The sequence below is a fragment of the Papaver somniferum genome, chromosome 1, assembly GCF_003573695.1.
Source record: "Papaver somniferum cultivar HN1 chromosome 1, ASM357369v1, whole genome shotgun sequence".
Taxonomy (NCBI): domain Eukaryota; kingdom Viridiplantae; phylum Streptophyta; class Magnoliopsida; order Ranunculales; family Papaveraceae; genus Papaver; species Papaver somniferum.
Genome location: NC_039358.1, coordinates 203,991,663 through 204,016,759, shown reverse-complemented (window position 1 = coordinate 204,016,759; position 25,097 = coordinate 203,991,663). Strand labels below are relative to the sequence as shown.

General features: G+C 38.8%; 4 protein-coding genes across 4 annotated transcripts; 2 read left to right on the top strand and 2 right to left on the bottom strand.

Annotated features, from left to right (window-relative positions):
• Positions 1-2,448: 2,448 nt before the first annotated feature.
• LOC113312846 (DEAD-box ATP-dependent RNA helicase 53, mitochondrial-like) lies at positions 2,449-6,402 on the top strand. The gene is made up of 8 exons (XM_026561583.1): positions 2,449-3,168; positions 3,358-3,485; positions 3,584-3,995; positions 4,081-4,179; positions 4,336-4,560; positions 5,049-5,210; positions 5,344-5,997; positions 6,104-6,402. Exons 1-7 carry the CDS (start codon positions 2,761-2,763, stop codon positions 5,983-5,985), a joined length of 2,076 nt encoding a protein of 691 aa, XP_026417368.1. The 5' UTR covers positions 2,449-2,760; the 3' UTR covers positions 5,986-5,997; positions 6,104-6,402.
• Positions 6,403-8,035: 1,633 nt separating this feature from the next.
• Positions 8,036-10,071, top strand: LOC113335622. Its single transcript, XM_026581649.1, has 2 exons — positions 8,036-8,272; positions 9,279-10,071. The coding sequence occupies exons 1-2, from the start codon at positions 8,077-8,079 to the stop codon at positions 9,563-9,565; spliced, it is 483 nt and encodes a 160-aa protein (XP_026437434.1). The 5' UTR covers positions 8,036-8,076; the 3' UTR covers positions 9,566-10,071.
• A 1,004-nt stretch (positions 10,072-11,075) lies between these two features.
• Positions 11,076-13,545, bottom strand: LOC113358569. The gene is made up of 4 exons (XM_026602169.1): positions 12,570-13,545; positions 11,506-11,597; positions 11,212-11,383; positions 11,076-11,146 (listed from the first exon to the last, which is right to left on the bottom strand). The coding sequence occupies exons 1-4, from the start codon at positions 13,543-13,545 to the stop codon at positions 11,076-11,078; spliced, it is 1,311 nt and encodes a 436-aa protein (XP_026457954.1).
• Positions 13,546-13,983: 438 nt separating this feature from the next.
• LOC113312840 (DEAD-box ATP-dependent RNA helicase 46-like) lies at positions 13,984-21,584 on the bottom strand. Its single transcript, XM_026561577.1, has 9 exons — positions 21,383-21,584; positions 20,803-21,013; positions 18,942-20,152; positions 18,303-18,521; positions 17,352-17,420; positions 16,498-16,767; positions 16,054-16,404; positions 15,440-15,717; positions 13,984-15,316 (listed from the first exon to the last, which is right to left on the bottom strand). Exons 3-9 carry the CDS (start codon positions 20,148-20,150, stop codon positions 14,155-14,157), a joined length of 3,558 nt encoding a protein of 1,185 aa, XP_026417362.1. The 5' UTR covers positions 20,151-20,152; positions 20,803-21,013; positions 21,383-21,584; the 3' UTR covers positions 13,984-14,154.
• Positions 21,585-25,097: the final 3,513 nt, after the last annotated feature.

The following is a 25,097-nucleotide window of genomic DNA, read 5'->3' as shown; positions in this document are numbered from 1 at the left end:
GGCACCATCATTAAAACTAGCATGGAAAGAGTTGTTATGAAGAAAATATCTACTTTTCATAGTCTTAATATAAACCGATTTAGGTTAGTGAAACAACCTCCAAGCATTCTTAGCAATCAGAGCAAGATTCATTTTATTAAGATCTTTTACCCCATTTACCCTTTTTTCTTTACTAACAACAAGATTAGTCCATTTTTTCATATAGACACCCTTAGATTCACTAGGTTCGCCCGATATCCCACCATAAAATTTTAATTATACCCCTGACTGTCTTATAAACAGGTAGGGTTTCAAGAACAAATTTAGCTAAGATTTCCTTACCGGCTAGAGTAATAGATTTCCCTTTCCAACCTTTTAAACGACCACCCATCTTATCTAACAAATTATCAAAGCAAGCAGTTTTCGATTTATTAGTGAATTAGGGAACCTATAAGGTATTTATCATGTAGTCTAACTTTCTTCATGTTAAGAATGTCAATTATGGACTTGCAGAAACTGTTACTGATGTGGGGTGTGAAAAAAATCCAGATTTGAAAAAATTAATCATTTGACCGAAGGTGTTACCATAATCCTCAGGAATTTTTAAAAGGTTTGAGCTTTGAGTGGTAGTGTCCTTGGTAAAGAAGATCTTTTAACCTATTTCCCCCTTTTACTTTACTAACAATGAAATTAGTCCATTTTTTCATATAGACGCTCTTAGATTCACCAGGTTCACCGGATTTACCGAAATCTCCAATTATGCCCGTATTTCTCTTAGTAATTTTCTTAGGAAGAACAAAAGTATACATGTTATAAGCAGGTAAGGTTTCAAGAACAGATTTAGCTAAGATTTCCCTATCATCCAGAGTAAAAGATTTCCCTTTCCAACCTTTTAGACGACCACCCATCTTATCTAACAAATTATCAAACAAAGCAATTTTCGATTTATTAGTGAATTAGGGGGCCTCCAAGGTATTTATCATCTAGTCTAACTTTCTTCACCTTAATAATGTCAAATATGGACTTAACGAAACTGTTACTGACGCGGGGTGTGCAAAAAATTCTAGATTTGAAAAAATTAATCATTTGACCCGAGGTGTTACCATAGTCCTCAAAATTTATTAGAAGGTTTGATCTTTGAGTGGTAGTGGCCTTGGTGAAGATCAAACAATCATCCGCAAAGAGCAAATGCGTTATAGCCGGTTAATGTTTATTTATCTTAAACCTTGAGATTAACCCCTGACTTTCAGCATTGGTAAGAGTCCTAAAAAGGACTCCATACACAAAATAAAGAGGTAGGGAGATAAAGGATCTCCATGCCTCATGCCTCTATAACTAGTGCTAATGCATTGGTGTATTAGGTTACACCAAGCATCAGAGAATCCCATTTTTTTAGGATACCAATCAAAAAATCTTACTCCAGGCGGTCAAAAGTTTTGGAATATCAACTTTTAGGCCAAGATAATCAGTTTTAGATTTCTTTTTTTTCCTCATGGCATGTATTATCTCATGAGAAACAACGATGTTGTCTGAGATTAGCTGATTCATAACAAAAACCAACTGATATGGGGAGATAAGCTTGTTTAAAAGAGGTTTCAACCAATTATCTAAGACTTCAGATATAATTTTAAAGGAAATATTACAAAGACATATAGGTCTATAGTCTTCTGGAGTGGTAGGATGCGACACCTTCTGTGTCAGGGATAAAAGTTTGGTTCAGTTGAGTAAGCATGTGCCCACTACTCAAAAAAGGCCTCAACAGTTTTGATTACATCACTACTGACAAGCTCCCAATTATAATAACATGAGAAGATGTGGTAAGTAAATTTTCAAAATGAATATTCAAGGAATTTTCAATATTATTCCTACCTCTATCCACACATTATTGCAGTCATACAACCCATTAATCTGGTTACGCCTTTGTCTAATAATAACATTCTGATGAAAACAGTGATTGCTTCTATCTCCTAGAAAAATTGTGTTTTCTCTACCCTTTATTTTCGACATTTCTTCTTCATAATCAAACATTTTCTGAATTTCCAATTTGGTATTCAAAATATTAGGATCGTCCAATCTAATGTTAGGAGTGTTCATGATATTATCAAGTTTATGAGTAAGAGAGAGCAGTAAGATTATTTTGAATGTTATCAAAGTAAAATTTGTTCCATTGACTAACACCATGTTTGACAGTACAAGGTTTGTTACCTATAATAAAAGCATGAGAATCCTGAAAGTGATCACTCCAAAAAAAAAATGGATTAGATCTCTACATTTCTGATTAGAAGTAAACAAATCAGAAGCTAATCTGGGAACACAATTCCGAAATGATTTTTAGAAAACGAAAAAATAAATAAATCATTTTTTCAAAAAGTAAATTGTTTTTGTTTTTGAGATTGACATATGTTTCTATAATATCTGAAGCAAAAGAAGCAAAATAAGCAGGAGCATTTGGACATCAGGTTGCTAAAATCCTAAAACACCCTTTTAAGCTTTGTAGCACTGCTCCCCGGAGACGGCTAAACCTGTAGTTCAGTCCTGTGGATCAGTAACATTCCGGTGGTGGTGGCTGAACTTGTGGTTCACTCTGTCTAGCTGGATCAACAATTGAAAAGGTCGGTTCCATCCTTAATATCCAAACAAGCCCTAAAGCAAAAAGTCCCTAAAAACCCATGAATTACACTTAAGTCCTCCTCCTCTTCAAAAACCCTCGATTGATTCGAGGTTTAACAAAAAGATCTAGCCTCTTTCTTCGTCTTCTTCATATCTAGGGTTCTTCCAAACATGAACCACCTCTTAAGGAAATCATGTTCTTCTTCAATTGCGTCAAAGCAAACACTCACTGCTTTGATGGTTTCAATTGAATCACTCCATATATTCCCATCTCCATCAAAACCCACTGTTAACAACGAGAAAAGGAGAGATTTTTCTAAGGTTTCTGAGAGATATGGAGGAAATGGGTTTCTGGGGGTTCGTCAATTTCATTTTTCAACTACCCCTTTAGAAATTAGAGCATCATCTACTTGTTTAAAATCAGCTCCGTATGCTGCTGCTGTTGCTGCTGATTTCACTGATCAAAGTGGTGTTGGAGTTGTTAGTGATGAAGGTCTTGAAATTTCTAAACTTGGGATTCATAATGATATTGTTATGGCTTTGGCTAACAAAGGAATCACCAAACTGTTTCCTATTCAGGTAAGGGTTTCATCTTTATTTTCTAGAAATGCTTTTCAATGAGACTTATTATTGGTAATGAGATTGACTGATTGTATGTTACATGAGTTCAATTCAGTATTCATAAGTTTGTTTCCTATGGTCATTTTTCGACTAGTAGTTTTTGTTTGCAATTTTGATGTATAATGTGATGATTTTGTGTTTGTGAAGAAAGCTGTATTGGAGCCTGCGATGTCGGGGCGTGATATGATAGGCAGAGCAAGAACTGGTACAGGGAAGACCCTTGCATTTGGGATTCCCATCATGGATAAAATCATAAAATTTAACGAGGCACATGGGTATGTTGTGTTTTTATCTTGTTTTATGGTTGGATCGTTGCAGTGGATGGTTGGATCGTTGCTGTGGATAAACTTCTATCGTGTTTTTGGATGTACAGGTTAGGAAGAAATCCACTGGCTCTAGTTTTGGCTCCAACCAGAGAACTTGCTCGTCAAGTTGAGAAGGAATTTCATGAATCGGCACCCAAGCTTCATACCCTATGTGTTTATGGTGGTGTGCCTGCACACCAGCAGACACGTGAGCTTGATTATGGAGTTGATGTCGTTGTTGGTACTCCTGGACGTATTATTGATCTGTGTAACAGAGGGGCGCTAAACTTGTCTGAAGTTCAGTTTGTTGTTCTTGATGAGGCCGATCAGATGCTTGCTGTGGGTTTCGACGAAGCTGTTGAAACAATATTGCAGAAGCTACCAACAAAGCGTCAGAGTATGATGTTCTCAGCCACAATGCCACCATGGATTAGAAAGCTTACCCAAAAGTACCTTCAAAATCCTTCAGTAGTTGATCTGGTGAGTGGTGAATCAACTCCCAAATTTACTTTCCTATACCTACCCGAATCATATCTATATTATTCAAGTTTACCGTGCTCTGTAGGTTGGAGATTCAGATCAAAAACTAGCTGATGGTATTACGTTGTACTCAATTGAAGCAGAGATGTACGGAAAGGCATCAGTCATTGGTTCTCTAATTACAGTAAGACTAAGAACCTTCAATTAGTTTGATGTATTCTTTTCATTTTATTGTGTGCTCTCCAGTGATATCATCACGGAATGGGTTTTCAAATGCTTCGTTTCTCGTCTTTTTGAGCTATCTCTGTCTTTATTATTTTAACTTCCTTGTGGTTGTTAGGAACATGCAAAAGGAGGGAAAACTATAGTTTTCACACAAACAAAAAGAGATGCTGATCGACTGGCTTACTCTATGGGACAAAAGTTTAAGTGTGAGGCACTGCATGGAGATATTGCACAAAATCAAAGGGAAAGGACACTATTAGGCTTCCGAGATGGGGCATTCAATGTGTTAGTTGCTACCGATGTTGCTGCTCGTGGACTTGATGTTCCTAACGTTGATCTCGTAAGTATTTATTACCAAGGCCATTGTCTTTTTTGTTATATCACTTCCTTCTCCATTGCCCATTTGATGAGTAATGTGTTCATGATTTCTTGTATCTATTGTTCTATCTTCATTACGCTAGGGACTTCTGCTGAATTCTTGTGTCTATTTTGAATTTTCTTCCAAAATAAATATTAACCTGTATTCCTCCAAAAGTTTGGATGAGGTCCTGGATTGTAGATTTGTCTTGATCTTGCTTTATTTCCAGAGCTTTGATGTTGCAACTTTACTGGTTACTTTGATGCACACCCATGCATTTGTTTCTAACTGGTACCCAGTCTCATCATACTGATTTTGGGACTTAAAGATATTCTTAAAACTGTCATCATTTCCCTTGGATACATCTTCATAATTTCGTAGAAGTACCATATATTACTTGAGGCAGATATATTCTGTAGATATTGTATATTCTTTTTGGTTACGCATCTGAATCATTTTATTCTTGTCAGGTTATACATTATGAGCTACCAATGACCTCAGAGATATTCGTTCATAGATCTGGTCGAACAGGACGCGCTGGAAAGAAAGGTACTGCAATTCTAGTCCATTCTGGACAGCAGATCAGACAAGTGCAGGGTATTGCGAGAGATGTGGGATGCAAGTTCATAGAGGTTACTAACTGTCACTTTAGACATAAGACTGAGTGGAAGTTCAAATTTTGTATGCAACTTTGTTATTGCTTTCTTATATGGTTCCATTCAATAGATTAGCCACCTCAATGTTCTTTTTTTTTTCCATCTTCAGCTCCCTAAGATTGCTGCTACGGGTGGAGGTGAGGACATGTTTGGAGGCATGGGTGGTGGTCAATATGGATCAGGTGGTGGCGGATCACGAGGTGGGTATGGTGGTGGGTTTGGCAGTGGATCACGAGGTGGGTATGGTGGTGGATCATCTAGTGGTTATGGCGGTGGATCACGAGGTGGGTATGGTGGTGGGTCGCAAGGGGGGTATGGCGGTGCATCGCAAGGTGGGTATGGCGGTGCATCACAAGGTGGGTTTGGCAGATCATCTGGTGGGTTTGGCAGTGGATCATCTGGTGGGTTTGGCAATGGTTCATCTGGTGGGTTTGGCAGTAGATCATCTGGTGGCTTTGGTGGATCGGGTTCTGGATTCGGTAACAGTAATTCAGGTCCTTCGGGTGGATATGGTGGTCCTTCATCGAGTGGATTCGGTGGTCCTTCATCTGGTGGGTTTGGCAGTGGATCATCTGGTGGGTTTGGTGGACGTTTTGGTGGATCAGGTTCAGGTGGTAACAGTTCTGGCTCCGGTTTTGGCGGTAATTCTGGATTTGGTGGCAGTAATCCAGGTCCTTCATCAGGTGGATTCAGTGGTCCTTCAGCAGGTGGATCTGGTTCAACCCCTTCTCGCTTCAGCTTCGAAGAATGAGTCCTCTTAAAGGTATGGAAAAATTGACCTCCATTCCTATGCCAAATCTCAGGCAGACATATTGCTGTTTACGTACCTGCTTTGTCGGACTGTTGTTCACTTGTTCTATTTGAAACAGGGGGGGTGCAAGGGTTTTCATGTTTTGGGCACAAAGGAAATGCCAAGTGTTATGTAAAGATTAGGAAGGAGGAGCTGAAGGGGGTGCAAGGGTTTTCATAATTTGATTGATATTCTTATATTTAGGTATAGTCAGTTCGTAACCAACGCCTCGGTATTTTGTGGGGGGGAAAATGGAAGAAAAACATAAGCTCATGTTTAACGAAAAGTTATTATTATCTCTAATATATCTGTTTCTAAAGTGGTAATCGTATCTTCTCGATCTTCGCCTGCTTAACGTGTATTTAACTGGTTCTATTAGAAATTTGTCTATACTCCTCTAGTTTGAACTGTCTTTGCAAGTCTCTGCGGTGATTACAAGAATAAATTTCTAAATTGATGGAAAAATCCCAAAACTCAGTAGTCAGTACACAGCACTGCCCAAAATACGCCCTGCCTTTCTCAGGATAAACATAGGCGCCCAGGGAAAAGTTAAAAACCACGAATTTTGTACACATTTCTGCGCTTATGACGTTTTTGTTTTCTACTCGTGCGCCTTTTACAACATATCCAAGTATACTATCGCCACCTGTACACTTGTTCCCTTACTCTCTCGCCAAGACCGAAACCCATTCCATTGGTTGTCCCAAATGGCGTTCTCGTATAGCCTCCGGCCATGATTCCTTGCAAGTGTTGATGCCTCCTCTAGGAGGCGCGGCACGACCTCTCCCTTGCACAGGGTTCATCTCCAATCCGATGCTCGTCGCATAGTCCTTGACCGTTCAGTATCTTGACCTAATTAATCTCATTTTGGGGTATGTACGCAACAGAATTTGTTAACTTAAACTCAAACTAGGGCAGAAAGAAAGAAGAGTTTAGTAGTGATTATTAGGTTAAGTTTTTTTATCCAAGGTCTACATACAACAGAATTATAGGCCAAGGTCTACTTCTCAAATCTCACAACTCAAATATGATGCCTTGTTTTTCTCTCTCTCTCAACCTTCCTCTCTCTCTCTCTCGACCTGCCCTTATATTTATAGGCCAAGGTCTACATACAACAGAATTACAATGTTGGTCACATTACATCAATTTAAATGTTCCCTATCGGACCTTCACTGCTCGGGCGACTTTCTGGCTTGACCGATAATTCTTCACCCGATGCCGAGTCTTAATCGTCATGTTAACACGATGTCGCCCTTCTCTTCTTCTCGTTCCTTTGTTTGACCATCTCCCTTCGTCTGACCGAGTGTTTTCTGATTGTTCGCCCGACCTGTCAGAGGATAAGGATCACGTCACATCCGACCCACGTGATACCTCGCACCTTGCGCCGTCTGGTTCTATCTTGTGCTTCGCCGCTCTTTGTTCTTTGGTGTATCACAGCTTAGAATCTTGCCACCTAGCCCTGTGGATTATCTACACCTACATCTTTCAAGCAAAGTTTATCCATGCACCAACCTGGTACCAAATATTAAATAGCCCAATATATAATTAAGTTTAGCTGAGTGCACAATAAACATGCATGTTTATAGCGTCAAGTTTGCTATTGTAGGAATGCACATAAATTGATGCAAAAAATCTCGATGGTTTAGATGCGCATGCTCTTTGTGTTTCTTATCCATTCATGCACTTGTTAGCACCGCAATCCTTTAGTCAGTGACATACTAGATAAAAAAAAAATAGAAAAACATGCGTAAACATTGATCTAAAACTCTAATACGGGTAAATCTCCAGTTTTTTAAAGAAAAGAAAACCTGTGAAGGACAAAACCCCATAAATTTTTGATGGGTCTGTGAATGTATTTCACACCATACAATATATTTGCTAAAACCAGCAATTTACTTTATGCGTATATACGGTCATAATTTCTAGAAATTTGTTAGCCGTATATTATACTGATTCTTCAGAGAATATGCTTTTTGCAATTAGCCATTATTCGTTGTATATATATATATATATACGTACATAAGGCACCAACATGCTCATTCAGATTCAAAAATGGGTGCCAGAAACCATTGCAGTATAAATTTCTTGTTGTTGCTATTGTTGTCAGTTCTAGTTTCCAAATGTTCGTCGATTCGGTTTGGTCCCGTCGTCGTACACGTACAGAATGATATCGAAGGTTATGAAGCTGCGTTGGAGTACCATTGCTTTTCCGATAATGACGATTTAGGTCAGCGTATTCTGCATCAAGGTGAGGAATGGCACTGGAAATTTCGTGTAATACCTGGTTTTACAATTTTTGTTTGTGATATGCGTTGGTATGATAACTGGAATTATCGTTGGTACGACGGAAAGTTTGAAGTGTACTATGCAAATGGGTTAATAGGGAACAGATTTAACGGCTTCTGCGGTGGTAATTGCCAATGGTCTATTCGTCGAGATGGAGCTTATCTGTATCGCAAGGATAGAAGGGAGTGGCAGAGAAGAGGGGAGTGGCATTGATGCAGCTTGATTCCAAGATCCACGAAATCATCATAAAGTTTTTTTGTAACTTGCTAGCTAGTATATTAAGTTAGTCTTAATGACGAAATAAAACAAACCATTAATATGAAAATGTTGGACGACGACAGTCTTTATAGTGATCAGAATTGTGCCTGAATTTGTCCGTCACACATTTTTTCCTCAACTTTTTCATATTCAATTTTTATGATCAACACTGTAATATAAATCATTTTGGCTTTGCACATGAGAACGTCCACATAAGATATGCATGCCTCTCTGAAGTCGCGTGCATTGAGAAATATATATATATCACACAATCAAAAATATGATCCTCAGACCTATCGTTAATATAAAACATAATAGGAGTGAATCATCATAATTATTTTATATTCTTACGTATACGTACACCACATATTGAAGTCAAATGGTTGCTTTCAAGATCCGATTAATAGTACCTTAGCAGATGCTAAAAACTAAATAATAATCGGAGTCGCATTAATCAATCTAACTAATCCATTTTCTTGATTCAGATGCATGTTCATTCTGGATCTTCATGTCTATAAACTGAGACATGCATTTTTAAAGTGAAACCAAACATTTCTCTTAAATTTCTTCACAAGTGTTTTGATCAATCATTTCATTTCTTCTTGCTCTTTTTTTGTTGGCTTTCCTTTCTGATCAGTAAGTTTTTCACCCTTTTTCTTTTGATTAATTTCTTGTGTTATACGTATAACTCTCTTTTGATTTGTTTACAGAGGAGGTGTACGTTTGGTCAATGCGGACTCCTATGCCTTCCCATGTTCTGGCGCCGGGAGAACAAATCTTGGTATCGGGAAGGCCCCTGATTATAAGGGATGTGCCGGCCCAGGCTGGTGGTATAACAACGTCTACTGCGTTGCCTGATTATGGCTGTATAGATGCCTGTAAAAATGCATATGGGGTCAACTATGTTTTCAGAGTGAGCATCTGCAGTGTCAGTAATGTTGTTAATTGGTGTTTCTGTTGTGGTGGTGATATGGTGTTGCGGCCGAAGGAGCCCTAGGTGGGACAAGATCTCACTTCCGTTTTAGTCATCCATAGATTAATTAGAGAGATTGCGAATTAGTTTTTATGAAGTTCGAACTCTCGACTTCCATAGATCTAGCTAGCTTTTGTGCTGGTTTGGTATCATCTTGGGTTTGGTTTTTTTAGTTTTCTTTGTTTTGTTGTTAGTTTTTTTTTTTTGCTTTTAAGAGTAATTGTTGTCATTTTCCCAAGTGCATGGAGACGTGAGATCCTTTGATATAATAACATCTTGCAGTGGCATAAAACCACACACTACATCCAAGGAAGTAGAAGATGGTTTAACACGAAGTAAAGATACACAAGCAAACATAGATACAAGGATATACGTGGTTCGGTATGATTACCTACGTCCACGCGGTGAAAGGATGAATGTTATTGTTTCTTTTCTTTGATTACTAGTTGTTCTCTCCCTTCAAATGATGAAGCTCAAAAACTCGAGTATGATGCCTTCTTTTTCTCTCTCTCCACCTGCCTCTCTCTCTCGACCAGCCCTTGTATTTTTAGGCCAAGGTCAACATACAACAAAATTACAATGTTGGTCACATTACATCAATTTTAGTTGTTCCCTATCGGACCTGCACTGCTCGCCCGACTTTCTGGTTTGACCGATAGAATCTTGGTTTTTGATAGTTCTTCACCCGAGGCCGAGTCTTGATCGTCTGGTTAACACGATGTCGCCCTTCTTTCTTCTTCTTCCTTTGTTTGACCATCTTCCTTCGTCTGACCGAGTGCTTTCTGATCGTTTGCCCGACCTGTCAGGAGATAAAGGTCACGTCACATCCGACAACTGTTGGGCCATCACGTCCGACCCACGTGATACCTCGCTCTTTGCGCCGTTCGGTTCCATCCTGTGCTTCGCCGCTCTTTTTTCGTTGGTGTATCATAACTTAGGATCTTGCCACCTAGCCCTGTGGATTATCTACACCTACATTTCAAAAGCTGCCTTGGTTTTGCGGTGGTGAAAGATAATCATACCGTCCACGGGGTTAAAGATAATCTGTGAATAAACATTTTGCAAATTATTTATGAAATTGCCTTGGTTTTGCGGTGGTAATTGTCAGTGGTCTATACGTCGAGATGGAGCTTATCTGATGCAGCTTAGAACTCCGCCGAGGTCAGGGTATGCAGGAAGGGGCGAAAAAGAATTGCGGACAAGTACGGTGTCGTGGTGGTCGGAACCTGACATGAAGCCTTACGTAGGCACAACCCAGGCTAAAACAAGTTCTAAAACTATAGCTTAAACTTTTGTATGAAATTTTAAGTTGATAGAAAAGTAAAAGAGAAAATTACACCTAACAGGAATATGCTATGCTCCCCACAACAAAGAACTGTACAAAAGCATATATGAATTGGCAGCCATTGTCGTACTAAAATACAAGATTTTTCATCATGATCAGTACTAATATTTCCATAAATTCTTTCCTTGTACAAATTAAACTGTCCTTCTGGATCCAGTGTAGCTCAATATATATGAACATCCTCCTCTTTCACAATACTCCCTCCTCACCTTGTTGTTGCCTTGGTGGCTGATTCTTGTTTCGGTAGAGATATTTAAGTACTACATCATCAAAACTAACAAGATTAAATCGTCAGTCATGTATAAACTCAGGATTAGTGGCATACTGAATGAACCCTCATCCAGCGCATCTGATATTACTCTTATCTTGTCTCTGTTATCTGTTGCAACTAAACCATCAGTCTCTTGAACATATAGTATGTTACGACCAGAGCTAAGCTGAACTCCAGGTCCTAACTTCTGACCGCTGAGGATAGTATCAGTAGGATAATCGAAACTCTGCCAAACAATTAGAGATTCCAAACAATATAAAACAAAATTACCATTATCATGCATCATTGCATATGACACTGGTTCATGTACATCGGATATTAAGGGTTTGTGTTTATTATCTGCATTACCCGCAAAACCAACTTTCCGTCGTCAGTGAAATGAATTGAAGACGGTTTATGTAAATGAAGATCTTTGTGGTTTGCTGTCCAAACTACGGTTTCTAAGGGAGATTTAACAAACCATATACCAACTACATATCTATCACTACAATTGGGGGAAGAAGAAGTCATGGAGATCTAACAAACCATATACCAAACTAGGGTTTGCTGAACCTACTGTTATGTTGATGACCGAAGTATCATTCAGAGATGAGGATTCAACAACAACTAGTAATGGAGCAAGAAGAAGTAATAAGAGAATCACTTGTACAAACATCATGGTTGGACGACTTGTACTGAAAATCAGCAAAGTTGTTTGTGTTAGCACCTATGTTGTATTAGGCGAGGCGCCAGGCCCCTCGTCTAGCGCCTAGGCGCCTTTTACAACATAGGTGAGGACAAACCTTGGCTATCAATTCCTTATATACAGATAGACTCGAGAGTAATAACACTTCATGACTAACAAGTAAATTAAGAAAGAAAAAATATACTAGCTAGGATTAGGAAATGGAAATCATCTGAATTTAGAAAGCAATACCAAATATGGAGACTAAGAATTATTTTAAACCACTTCGGTAGATTTCCTAAAATGGAACAATATGGGGAAATAGAGAGGGAATGACATTTATGCATAATAGAACTGTCTTAAGATCAGGGTCTGCATTATGCAACAAACTATCAAACAGGGATACTATCAAACAAACTATCGCTAGCATATGCCACATAGAGAAACTGACAAAGAATACAACATCTGAGTGTAATTAGAAGCCAAAGAAGCAAGTTTATAACAAGTATACGAAAGTGAGATATTAATATATTATCATGTATCGAATGAGAGACGCTACAACAAGATTTAGCAAGAGTTCAAAAGACAGTACTGTGCACCTTTGTTTTACAGAACAGCCTCAAAAACTCCAATTCCCTAGATCAAAACTTCAGCTCGCCTTACATTTTCTCAGTTTCAGGGAGCAAAATCAACCACCACAGAGACTACTATGCCCCCAATTGTTACTTTTCAATGTAATTCGACTGACCATGATACACATTCAACAATTCAGGAGCCTCTTTCTCAAACTTACTCACAAACAATTCCAAAAACACCTTGTCAGACTTCGTGGCTATCGTATTTATGTTATACTCTTGCTTAAGCAAACCCTTGGATCGCAGAATCCGAATAACCAAACACCTCGGAGCAATCCTCTTCTCCAAATTATAAGTAAACAGTTCAGGACAATGTACAATAGCCTGTGCAATATACCCCATTTCATTCACCAAAAAACTCATAACCCCATTAATCTTCTTCTCAGAAGCCATCATACAATAAGGACATTTCCTAAACGCTGTCAAAATCTCATCTTCAGACCAACCCCATGTCTTATAAACACCAACTTTCATCTCCCAGGTGGATTTACTCATCGCAAAAATCGCATGAATCGCTACAAGAAACGCAGTCTTCGATGTATCGAACCCCATAGATTTAAGCTCTTCAACAACTTCTCTAAATTTCCCAGTCTCCATTGTCAGCACCCTCGGCCGTGAAATCAGAAATTTAGACACATTGCATTCAGGCACACCTTCTTCTTTCAAAACCTCAATGTTAACCAACATATTCTCCATTAAAACATAGTTTCCGAAAAACCAAGCTCTTCGTCTCAGCGTTGTAATCACATTCTGATCAGTGTGAACAATTCCTTTGAGTATATCAAAGAATGGGATTAATTTATCTTCTAAACTAGCTATAAGAAGTGACGGGTCAGTAGAAGTTAATTTGGCAATGTCAAATCCAGAGAATCCTCTAGATTTGAAGAAATCGAATTTGGGTCTCAATGTTTTCTCAGGATCGGATTGGAGGAAGGTGGGGCGTTTATTTATGAGTTTTGTAATGTGGGGCTGAGTGAATCCGTATTGTTTTAGTAATTTTATGACTGAATTTGGTTTTGTAGTGGTATTGAAATTTACCTTTTTTGATGCGGAGATTGCTTCTTCTTCTGATAATCCACATGAATTCATTAAGAAAGTAATTACCAAGGAGGTGGAGGTGGCGGCGGTGGCGGTCGAGGAAACGGATCTGAAGCCATTACAGTTTCTTGATTGAAACAGAGTACGGCGAAGAAAACAGAACATATTGGTGATGAAGAAGAAGATAAGGAGTTAGGGTTTACGAAAGTGGTCCGTCCTGCTGCTTATATACTAAAAAGCCCTTGTTATAAGAGTTTTCAGACCATTTTTTTTCCTCACGGTGTATCGGTATCCTTTTCCGGTGAAGTGTTCACTCCTGAAAAAACCTTTTTCAGCTTTCCTAGAAAGGGAAGTATCACTTTGAAATTTGGGAGTTGTATTCTGTAGGCCAAACTCCTGAAAAACCGAAAATATAAGATTTATATTTTATATAGAGGATTTTACTTTTGTAATTCTGGTAATACTAATTAGATGAAGCAATCAAGTATGTTGAGCAGTTTAAAAGTTCACTGGATATTAAAAATGTCTGAATAACAAAATTTCAAGATATGAGTTTATATGTGAAAGAAACAGATGTATAGGAAATAATGATAACCCCATGAGAAGTTGAGAGCAATTGCAGGGACTTCCTTGGATGAAGTCCAATAGGGTTGGTTGATTTTAGCTCGAGATATCATCACTCTCAGCAACAGGAAGAAGATCAGCAGCAATGGGTTCAACATTATTACCCACAGCAGCTGTGGGATCAAAATTGTCACTTTCGTCAATAAGATGAAGATCAGCAGCCATGTTTTCGACATTATCACTGTTCTCAGCAATAGGAAGAAGACCAGCAGCCGTGGGATCAACATTATCACTCTCAGCAGTAGGAAGAATATCAGCAGCCATGGGCTCAATTGCTTCTGTTACTGGCACACACAGTGGTTCCCCTTGTGTGCCTGGGGACATGGGTTCTTCCAGTGCAGGAGCTTCATTATCTCGTTTGGTGTTTTCTCCATTTGACTTCTCAACTCTATCAGGGTTACGGTTGCGACTTCGGCTACGACTCCTACTACGGCTACGACTCCAGCTGCGGCTTCTGCTTCTGCTTCTGCTTCTACTTCTACTACTTCTACTTCTATTTCTACCTCTGCTCCTGCTCCTGCTCCTGCTCCTGCTCCTGCTCCTGCTCCTGCTTCTGCTTCTGCTCCTGCTTTGACTTTTTCGCCTGCTGCTATAATCCCATGTGCGAACTCTATCAGGACTCCTACTGTAACTTCTTCCCCTACTCCTACCATCTGAAATTCCCCTCCTGTTGTTAAAGCGCCCTCGCCCATCCATATTGTCATATCGATCATGTCCACGGTCATTTCGTCCACCGCCGGGACCAGAGAATCCCCGACCACCGCGGTTTCCACGCCCGCCAAAGAAGTCGTTTCTTCCACCACCATGGCTACCAAAACCACCATCTCTCATGCCACCACAACCATTAAAGCCACCATCTCTCATGCCACCACCTCGGTCACCAAAACCACCATCTCTCATGCCACCACGACCTCCAGAGTCGAACCGTCCACCACCTCCACCACCACCACCAGAATCCCAACGATTCATCCCCGGGCGTGCATTGCCAAAACTAGATCCACCACCGGCCATGTTGCGCACTTCTGGTGGCACTTGTTGGTTGGCCCCCTCCAACAATTTCACAAGATCAGCTGCATACTTACGATCTTGATCGCAGAAGAAGGTATATGCTAAACCAGTTGCACCAGCTCTGCCTGTTCTTCCAATACGGTGAACATAATCCTCAATTCCCGTGGGAAAGTCATAGTTAACCACCACCCTGGGGAATACCAAATTGTTATTCTTTTAGAAGCTAAAGACCATTGAAAACCTAAGTGTATTGGCACCTAGTAAACAAGATAGATAAAGCAACCAAAATCTAATACATAGAATAAGAAGTAACCTAATATCTTTAATGTCAAGTCCCCGAGCAGCAACATCAGTGGCAACTAAAATCGGGGATTTTCCGCTCCTAAACTGGTTCAGCACATAATCTCTTTCCCCCTGAGATTTATCTCCATGAATTGCAGCAGCACCAAAGCTACGGCCAATACTGCGTGCAAGTTGGTCACACGTCCTCTTGGTTGCACAGAAGATAATGACCCTGGAACCACGTTCTTGGGATCGTAGAATCTGCTCCAATCGCCTTTGCTTGTTCATTTGTGGGACTACCTCAACGTACTGCAAATTACAAATAAAATGATATTTTTAGAGACACGAGAAAACACATGTAAGCTAATTGAAATCGAAATGAAAAGAGAAACTTTGTAATATCCGATGAGACATATAATGGAACCCTTAACAAATTAATAGAGAAGTCCACGATGAACCATGAAACTTTGTGCAGTATTAGTTATAACTTTTACTGCTAGATGAGATTTCTAATCATCGACATAAGATTTCAAAACTTGACAAGTGGAAACCAAAAAGTAGTATGAAGTGATATTCTGAACTCAGGATAGTGCAGATTGATTGGCTTAGCTTATGTAAGTATTGTAAAGAGTCCATATAGGTCACCTGTGTGATAGCTTTGTTTGCGGCTAGCTCGTCAACATTGCCAATGTTCACCTGAACAGGATTCACAAGAAGATCCCCTGCTATTCTTTTGACCTCCTTAGGCCAGGTTGCTGTGTACATAAGAGTCTGTCGGCGTGGAGGTATCTCATTCACAATCTTGCGGATTTGAGGTTCAAAACCCATATCAAGCATTCGATCTGCCTCATCAAGCACAAGCAGAGAGATTTGGCGGAAGTCAATCTTTTTCATTTCAAGGATATCATTTAGTCGACCAGGAGTTGCAACAACAATGTCAACCCCGTGCTCTAAGTCCCTAAGCTGGGGACCCTTTGGAGCTCCACCATATAAACACTGAACAGGAACGTAGAGCATATAACAATATTCAGCATTCCCATAGTACTAAAAAATAAAAATCACACTAGTGCAAGGATCAAAATCACTCACTGTGCATTTAACCCTGGAAGATCGTCCAAACTTGACAGCTTCATCTTGTATCTGTGTGGCAAGCTCACGAGTCGGGGCAAGAACCAACACTGTTGGGCCATTTTGGGTACCATTTCGGCACCTCCTCAGATGCATAAAGGCAGGCATTAGATACCCCAAGGTTTTACCAGAACCTGTTTTAGCAATAGCTACTATATCCCTACTTTGCATTGCAATTGGCCAAGTCTGAGCTTGTATTGGAGTTGGAGAAGAGAAACCAGCAAGATGTATCTGCAATGGAGAAGGGGATCGGAAAAAGAACAAAAGAAAAGAAAAAAGAGACACATGAGTATATCCTGTAACACTAGATGCCCACCAATGTTGTAACTTAACAACTTACTAGATATAACTTCTACACATCAACATTATTAAGGATTGCAAAAAAGCTAATAATTACAAAAATAATTGCATGTGTCAACGGTTGCTTACTGAAGCAACTCGAGGCAGCAAAAGCGGGGGATTTCAGACTAATTGGACGAAGGCCAACCACCCTCTCAAAAATTGTCGAAAAGAAAGGAACTGAACATACATTCTGCTGTCCTAAAAGACAAAGCAATTGCCTTGTATTGGGTCCATATAGCAGTGCAGCGTACGACATATGCTCCTCTTCTGGAGCAAATATCGCACCTGCGACAAGCGACAATAGATGAGTTTAAACTTTATAATGCAAAAAGAAGGAAAAAAAACATAACCCAAGAGGAAGAGAAAATACTGTTTGAACAGAAAGAGTATACCTTACTTACAAATGCAATCTAGTAAAGTGCCTTAAAAGTCAAGAATGTTTATCAAAAGTTCACAGCTGAAGTAAAACTTACCTCTCTAAGTATCTCCGGAGGGAAACCAGTGGCTTCAAAGCTCATGAAGGGAGCAGGAACATTGTCACCCTAAGTAATTAATCAAAGTTATAAACCATTGGATAATATCAAATTGCAATTAAATAGAGTCAACCAAGCAGGATTTCACATAATAACAAGGGAAGGTTTCTAGATATCACACTAGTAAGAGTAATAATGCAAAAGTAAAGATTAAAAAGATACAGAACAGACAATAACACTAGAAGTGTAACAACTGATGAATACCAATCTGAGCTACAGTGCCAAGGAAACGATGAGAAAGTGACGATAAATCATAACCACTCTAAGTAGGAAGGCATGGATGAAATGATCAGGAAAAAAAAACTACAAATAATGATCGAGATAGACAAAGAAATCATGGACCTCCAAGAAAATATATCAGCAAGAACCAATTGTGTTCCTAGGGTTGATAGGTCAACTAGAATATTCATGAGTGACACTAAGATTGTGATATTTTCAGCAAATTAAACCTTAGGTGTCCCTTTCAGCAACATAATAAACAAACACTGTTAATTTATGAAAAACTGTTTATTAAGAACGTGCAGTGTGCAATATATCACGGATTAGACATTAGTTTCTACTGAATAAGTCTTCATTGTGTCATAAGTTCTCGAAAATCCATTGGATGCTCTTCTCTACGTTCAATAGGCATTTGACTAGAAGAAAGGTCCCTGACTCAGAATCATATATGTATCCATAGTTTCTCCAGGCAATGCCTGTACATGGCCATTTTCAGCAGAGCTCGTAACTAACTATGATTCAAACAGGCAAGTATAGCAGCATAAAACATGAAATTAGATAAATTCTACTATGCAAAACCCTGACACTTGAATCCATCCACAACTGTCGCATGAAAAAGTTAAAATTTCCGGGTAAATTAAACAAATAAAATAGATTAAGTGGCTAACAGACCGATGCAGTAACTTCATGTTGTCGTAGGTATGCGTCTACTGGTGAAAGATTTGTGGCATCTGTCATGCCAAGCATGTTTGGAGGTGGTCGTGTAGGTGTATTATTAGGAAATGCATTACCACCACCAGCATGGTTATACATGTGAGAGACCACCGGGCCAACTCCATTATTCGATCCACCAGCACGAATGGGTGCAACATTTTGAGAAATCCTCGGATCCTGGTGAAAATAAAAGCCAACAACGTTAGTTAGATATCTTTAGCGGAAAATCCTAGAATGCATCCATTAGTTAGTTATCAATTCCTTCCCCACAATGAAAAAAGTGAAATATGTATAGTAGCTTGTCATTTTCATGGTCAGTAACTTATTTCGGAGGATAAGAGCCTACAACATCTATTAGTAACAGATGATGGATTCCTCTAACATTTATGATTAACGCAACAAGTTGACAATCATTTCCAGTAAGCAGATGCTACTGATGAACCCTTGTCTTGTTGGTCGCATACATAAGGAGGATAAACAAATCAACAAAGTTATGACAACGTTATGTTTGCCTTTTCCTGTAATCCTAAACAACTATTGTCCAAGTAAACAATGAGGTAGCAGACTAGCACAAAGAAAAAAATGATAAACCACTACCTGTTGATTCCTGGTCATAGGGATTGAAGCAATCTTTGGCTGTTGAGAAACCATCATGGAACCCTCCTTGTCAGCATTAAAAGATGACCCATTTCCATCTCTTCCACGTGGATCTTCTCCATAACCCATCTTCATCCCAATAGGATTCCCACTTGGTTGCAAATTTGGTTGCCCCATCTGATTATGAACCATGGGTCCACCCATTTGTTGCCAATGCACTGAATCTGCTCCAGTTTGCTGAGCTTGAGCCCGGGAAGAATTACTTTGTGGTACATTAAGAGAAGAGCCACTAAATTGATGCTGGTTTATCGCATGATAACTCATATTTGGAGTATGAATAGAGTGGCTTTCAGCCTGAGGGTTGTGAAGGGATGAGCCACCCTGCTGTGATTGAGACCCAGAAAAACCAATTTGATTTCCTTGTTGGTGTTGAAACTCAGCTTGCTCCCTCACAGGATACCCTGAATGCTGCCCTTGTTGAGACGAAAACTGCTGCACTTGTTGAGACGAAAACTGCTGCCCTTGTTGAGGAGGAAATTGCTGCCGCTGTGGAGGCGGATATTGCTGTCCTTGCTGATTTGCAGTGTGCTGGGGCTGCGACTGTGGATGTTGTTGCCCATAGAGACTTTGCTGATACATCATCTGCTGTGGCTGTTGATTCAGAAATTGGTGTTGAGGCGCTTGCTGTGTTTGATGCTGTGCAGGTTGCTGTGATGCTTGTTGTTGTGGCACGTTATGCACTGGCTGATGTGCCATTTGCTGCCTTATCTGTTGTTGCATCATCTGTGCATCGTGTTGCATTCCTTGAGCTTGACCCAATTGTGGACCTTGCTGTGCTATTGGCATTCCTTGTTGCTGCGACATATAGTGAGTCTGTGGTTGCAGGTCATTCGATACTTGTTGTCCTTGTTGTTGCTGTGTATACGCCACTTGATGAACTTGCTGAACCATCATGCCACTAGACTGCACTGTCTGGGTCATGGGTACAGCAGAAATTTGTGGTACAGAAACAGATGGAGGTTGACTAGAAGATAATGGAGGAGCCACGCCCACAGAAGCTGGCCTCTCATACTGAGTAATATTTGTCTCAGGATTCCAATAATACAAAAGTTCAGTACTTCCATCAATCAATCCTTTCCATGGTTTTGGAAGACTCGGATCCTCGGCTGCATATCGAGGTCCTAACGAAGAAGCCTCAGTAGTTGACATACCTGAAAAATTGAATAGTTTATTGAAACGGTGCAAATACTTTCATAATTAAACATGGTACCATAACTCTGCATCTGAAGTTAAATTGTTCAGAAAGGAAAAACTGAATTGACCTCCCAAAATTTTCAAAATTTCAATCTCTCAGTGTTAGCAACAGCATCCTAAGGGAGAAGAGTGGAAATTCAGCCCATCCATAGACATGCATATCCCCAGCCTAATATATAATAGAGAAAGAACAAAACACTCATGGAAAAAATTGGCCCTCACCCACAATATACTATGAAAGATGGAGAGAAAAGGAAACTCAACAAAAGTTTAAGAATTGTTTGTTCAATAATCATTACGCTCATTCATGATTATCACGAGCAAAAAGTTTCACTAGAAGAGACCTTATGTTTGAAACAATACCCTTCAATGTGGAACAGAGATACTCTCAAAAGAAACAAACAAATATCACCAGCATATGCTGAAATTAAGAATCTGATCTCCAACTATACCAGGAGCTTACGAAGCGGTTTCATATGAGTTCAGTGGAGATAACAAGTTTAAGAAAGTCTTCTAGTGTACTGTTTTTACAATTCTGAAAGTTATGAGCCAAATAATGCTATATGTCACGAGGCAGATAGAAAAAAGAATGAGTAGAATTCAATACCTGTAAAGTTAGCTTACAGATACTAGCGGTGTGGCAAGCACGCGTAGTGTGCGCCCACAAGCTATCCTTTTTCTTCTTCTCCCTTTAACGGAATCTCTTCCCTAACTAATTTAGAAGATAACAAATATTGAGGATAGTGTTGTGTGCCCCCTCACAGTATCAAACTTATTTCGTTTCAGCTGCAGGCTAATTGTATTCCAACATATGTGACCTGCTTCGAACAAAACCAATTCAGCAGAATGAAATTCAATGTATTACAAAGCAATTACTAAAACTCCACACAGATTATCAACAAACCACACAATCTCAACTCATATAATATAATTGAACCAATTGATAGTATTGATGAAATTCTTCACTAATTTTAACCCGGAGAAAAGGCAATCGAGTTAGGGTTTCAGAAAGTTTAAGCAAAACTAGGTGATTACAGTTCGAAATTTATATATATATATATAGATTATAAACTACAGAATCAGCTCTATCTTTCAACAAATTTGCACAAAAAAACTGAGGTTTAGAAAAAATCATGATTTGAATGAATTGATGGAGAAATTCGTAAAAACTGGATAAGAAATTCTACCTTTTTGTCGATAAATCGTTTGAGATATTGAAACGAAGAAGAAGATAATATCGATACCCCAAATTTGAACCCTAAATTTCTAATTTATAGTTTCAGAGAAAGTTGGGTGCGAGAATTCGAATCTGGTTGTACCATTCTCCAACTCTCTCTGGAAAGAGGAAAAGAAGGAAATAAAAAGGACTGGTAAGAGGCTTTTATATGATTTAGGGTTTTTTCTTTGATAATAATAATAATATTGTGGTGGTGGTGGTGGTGGTGGACAGTAAACTTGTGTTCGGTAAATTTTTTGTTTTTCAACGCACAACGGTGTTTTTAAAGTTACCGAACAGATAAAAAAGCAAGATGGTTAAAGGGTAAGGCTCGACAATCTTTAAATTTGGTGTTAGTGGTAAAATTATTGAGCCATACATACTAATGGTTTGAGTTTGAAAAAATGGGAATTCTTTTACCAACAAAATAACCGGAAATTTGGTTTGTGTTAGAATTTTGAGTGAAGAATAGAATGTCTCTCTTATGGGAAAGTATTCCAATTCGAAGTTAATGACCCCAAGCGGCAAGTTGTTGTTGACTTTCCGACCATCTCATAACCTTTTTTTTTTCTTTTGAAGAAACAAGGGGAATTTGAAAAGCCCCTAAATTTTAATTATTAACTACCTCATTCAAATTGAGGTTCGAAGGATTACATAGAAGAGGTGGTACATAGATACACCCTCCTGGTTGATCATGATCAATTCCATCAAGAAACAGGACAACACAGATAGTATATGATTTACATTTGAAACTTAAAGAAACAAGATGTGAAAATCGAATTAAACTTTTGCGGCCCGTTGAAGGATTGGATATCCTTATAATGGTTTCAAGCCATTTTGTTTCCTGGTCATCATGGATATTAGATGCTTTCATAAAAGGGAAGTAATACGCCCCAACGATCTCCATATCTGACAAAATAGATCGTTTTCCTCCACAACATGCTTGATGATGATGCACATCCACCAGAAAAACCTAATAAGACAATAAGAAGACAAGTCCCGATAGTATATATTGTGAAACCATCAGACCGATAAGAAATCATAAAAATTGTTTAGAAACAATTTCTTTTATTTTTGAAGCATGTGTATTATAAAAATAAATTATATTGTTATTACACGTGAAAATTTGATACAGATAAAGTCACTTAAGAGAATTTGATTAATGAAATGTGGGGTCCCGGCCCACAAGGTTTTTAAATCGTGAATCGTTTTTAAATTTGCGAATCGAATCGTATATTAAATCGTAAATGTATGTCTATAAATATAGTTGAAGCATACAAAATAAATCCTAAGGTTTGACATAAATATTAAATAGATTGGAGTCCTAGCACCAACAATTAAGCTTGAACATTGGTTGGAGGCATGCGTGTGACGCTAGAGGTCATGTCTTCGAAACACAACACTCTCCTTTTTATAAAAGTTTTTTTGGACGATTCACAACGCTCTCTTTTTTATAAAAGTTTTTTTGGACGATTCACAATGTTTTTGTAGGAAATGGAGCGAATCGTGAATCGCACGATTTTAAAAACCATGTTGGCCCGTATTGTGGTCGAGTAATTTGTTGTTTAGCTTTCGTCGACTGCATAGTTTGTAAGACCATCTGCCTCTTAGTTTCCTTCTCGATAATTATGTTGTATATTGCAGAAAGGAATTTGCGGCATTCTTTGTTTTATTTTTTGTAATCATTCACGAGATATACTAAGGAGATTATGTCGGGATCTTATGAAGCGCGTGAAATTCTTTGAGTCCGTTTCAAACAGCACTTAGTCCACTGTCTTAACGTTGCTTATGAGGAAATGAATGACTTTCACATGAATAGAATTATATTTCCATGTTTGGTAAATAGGAATAGAGTGCGAACAAAATATGATTCCTAAAATATAAAGGAATTCAAGATCCATGAGGGCAGTGTGTTAAGGATTCCCTCTCTACAGAGAATATGATTACTGAAATGAGATTTTCTTTTCACTATCCAAACACGTCGTATCCGGAAACAAATTATTTCACAAAAATATGGAATATGCCATTCATTTTATGAGTAACTTAGAATGAAAAGAATATACAAAACTTCCTTATTGGGTGAATACTAACAATTAGCTGCCTAAATCCATGTTATTATTATGGAAGAATGGCTATTAAAGGCCATGTTGATATGGATTGCACCATCAGATCCACCTGGACATAAAAAGATCTTTTCGTAATGATTCTTGTGATAGGTAAACAAATCCCATGTTCTAATATTTCTATGAGAAAATGATAATTACCATCCGGTATCAAATAAATTCTAAAAACTCTCAAACAAATATATTAAACTTTCAGATTTTAAGAAGATATCAAAAAATCTGTTTTTAGACTTGAATATTGTTTAGTAGATGCATAACAACACGATATTTTTGAAAGACTCGTAGATAATCCAACATAAAAATCACATTTTTGTGTTTTTAGGTATTGTTTTATAGATGCATATTCAACATTATAGCTAGTAGGGATGAGAATGATTTTCCCACCTGTTATTTGTTCACGTACTTTTAGATGGGCTAGGCACAAGTCAAGCTCGTTATTTTGGCAATTAGCAAATAATTATAGCCCACTCTTGGAAGTGGGTGTGATAGACGCATTTTTGTGTCTAATTCGTCCTCAATGTTTCGTATTATTAATACTTGTTTTTGTCCTTATTATGGTATTTTGTGTGTTTTTAGGTATTTTTTGGAAATAAACAATTTTGGAAAAATCAGCTCGAAAAGTTGCCCGGGGCAACCTTGAAGGACAATTGTTATTCAGACTCTCACTATCGGTTAAGGGGCACCTCAGTTGGACACCTTCTATTCGCACCCCAGTTCAGGATAGGGGGACACCCTTCCTTCTTCTCAAATTCAAATAAACTTTTTGGCGGGAAAATATTTTTACTCTCTGGAAGATTTTCAATCAACAAAATGAAGGTGTTATAGGGAGATTAAATCGCTGAAAATTTGTGGTATTGTTCCTGGGACATTTAGAAATCTATTGCGAGTGTTGTGGTCGATTAAATTTGGCTAGAATTGGCTAGGGAAGCCACGAACTGGAAACAGGGGAGAACGTGCAGAGAAGAATTATTCACGGGATTTCTTGTATTTGCGTATGGCTGAGATGATCTGGGAGAGTTATAACTATTGTTTGATGCGTATAAAGTCTAAAAAAGGGAAGAATCAGAGCTGGAAACGCGTGGAGAAAGAAAATATCTCAAAATATTCTCTCTTCACTGCCCGAGTAAAGAAGAATTATTTAGAGTTATTGTGAGGGATTTCAGCGTGCATGTAAGTATATAAAGGCTCCTTGGGTCGACTACCAGGGGTGTCGAGAGTTGGGAGGAGAAGAGAGGAAGCTGCAGAGGAAGAATCACGAATTCTCTCTGTTGTTGTTGTTGTTCGTGATGAAGATGAAGAACATGAAGAACGGACCCGCAGCAGCAGTCGTTTATCAATAGTGAAACGACTCACAGCCGTGGGTCGTAGGTGTGGGTCTTGGAGGCACTGTAACAATAGCACTTCTTCTGTGTCGTTTATTTTGGACGCTTTCTGTGGGTCGTAGCTTCACTGTTTTATTATTTCATCTCCATTTTCATCCTTGTAAACACCCCTTGAGCAATAAATAAATATTTTGAGCGTGTTTTTATCATGATGAGCTAAACCCAACACTAGGACGACGGA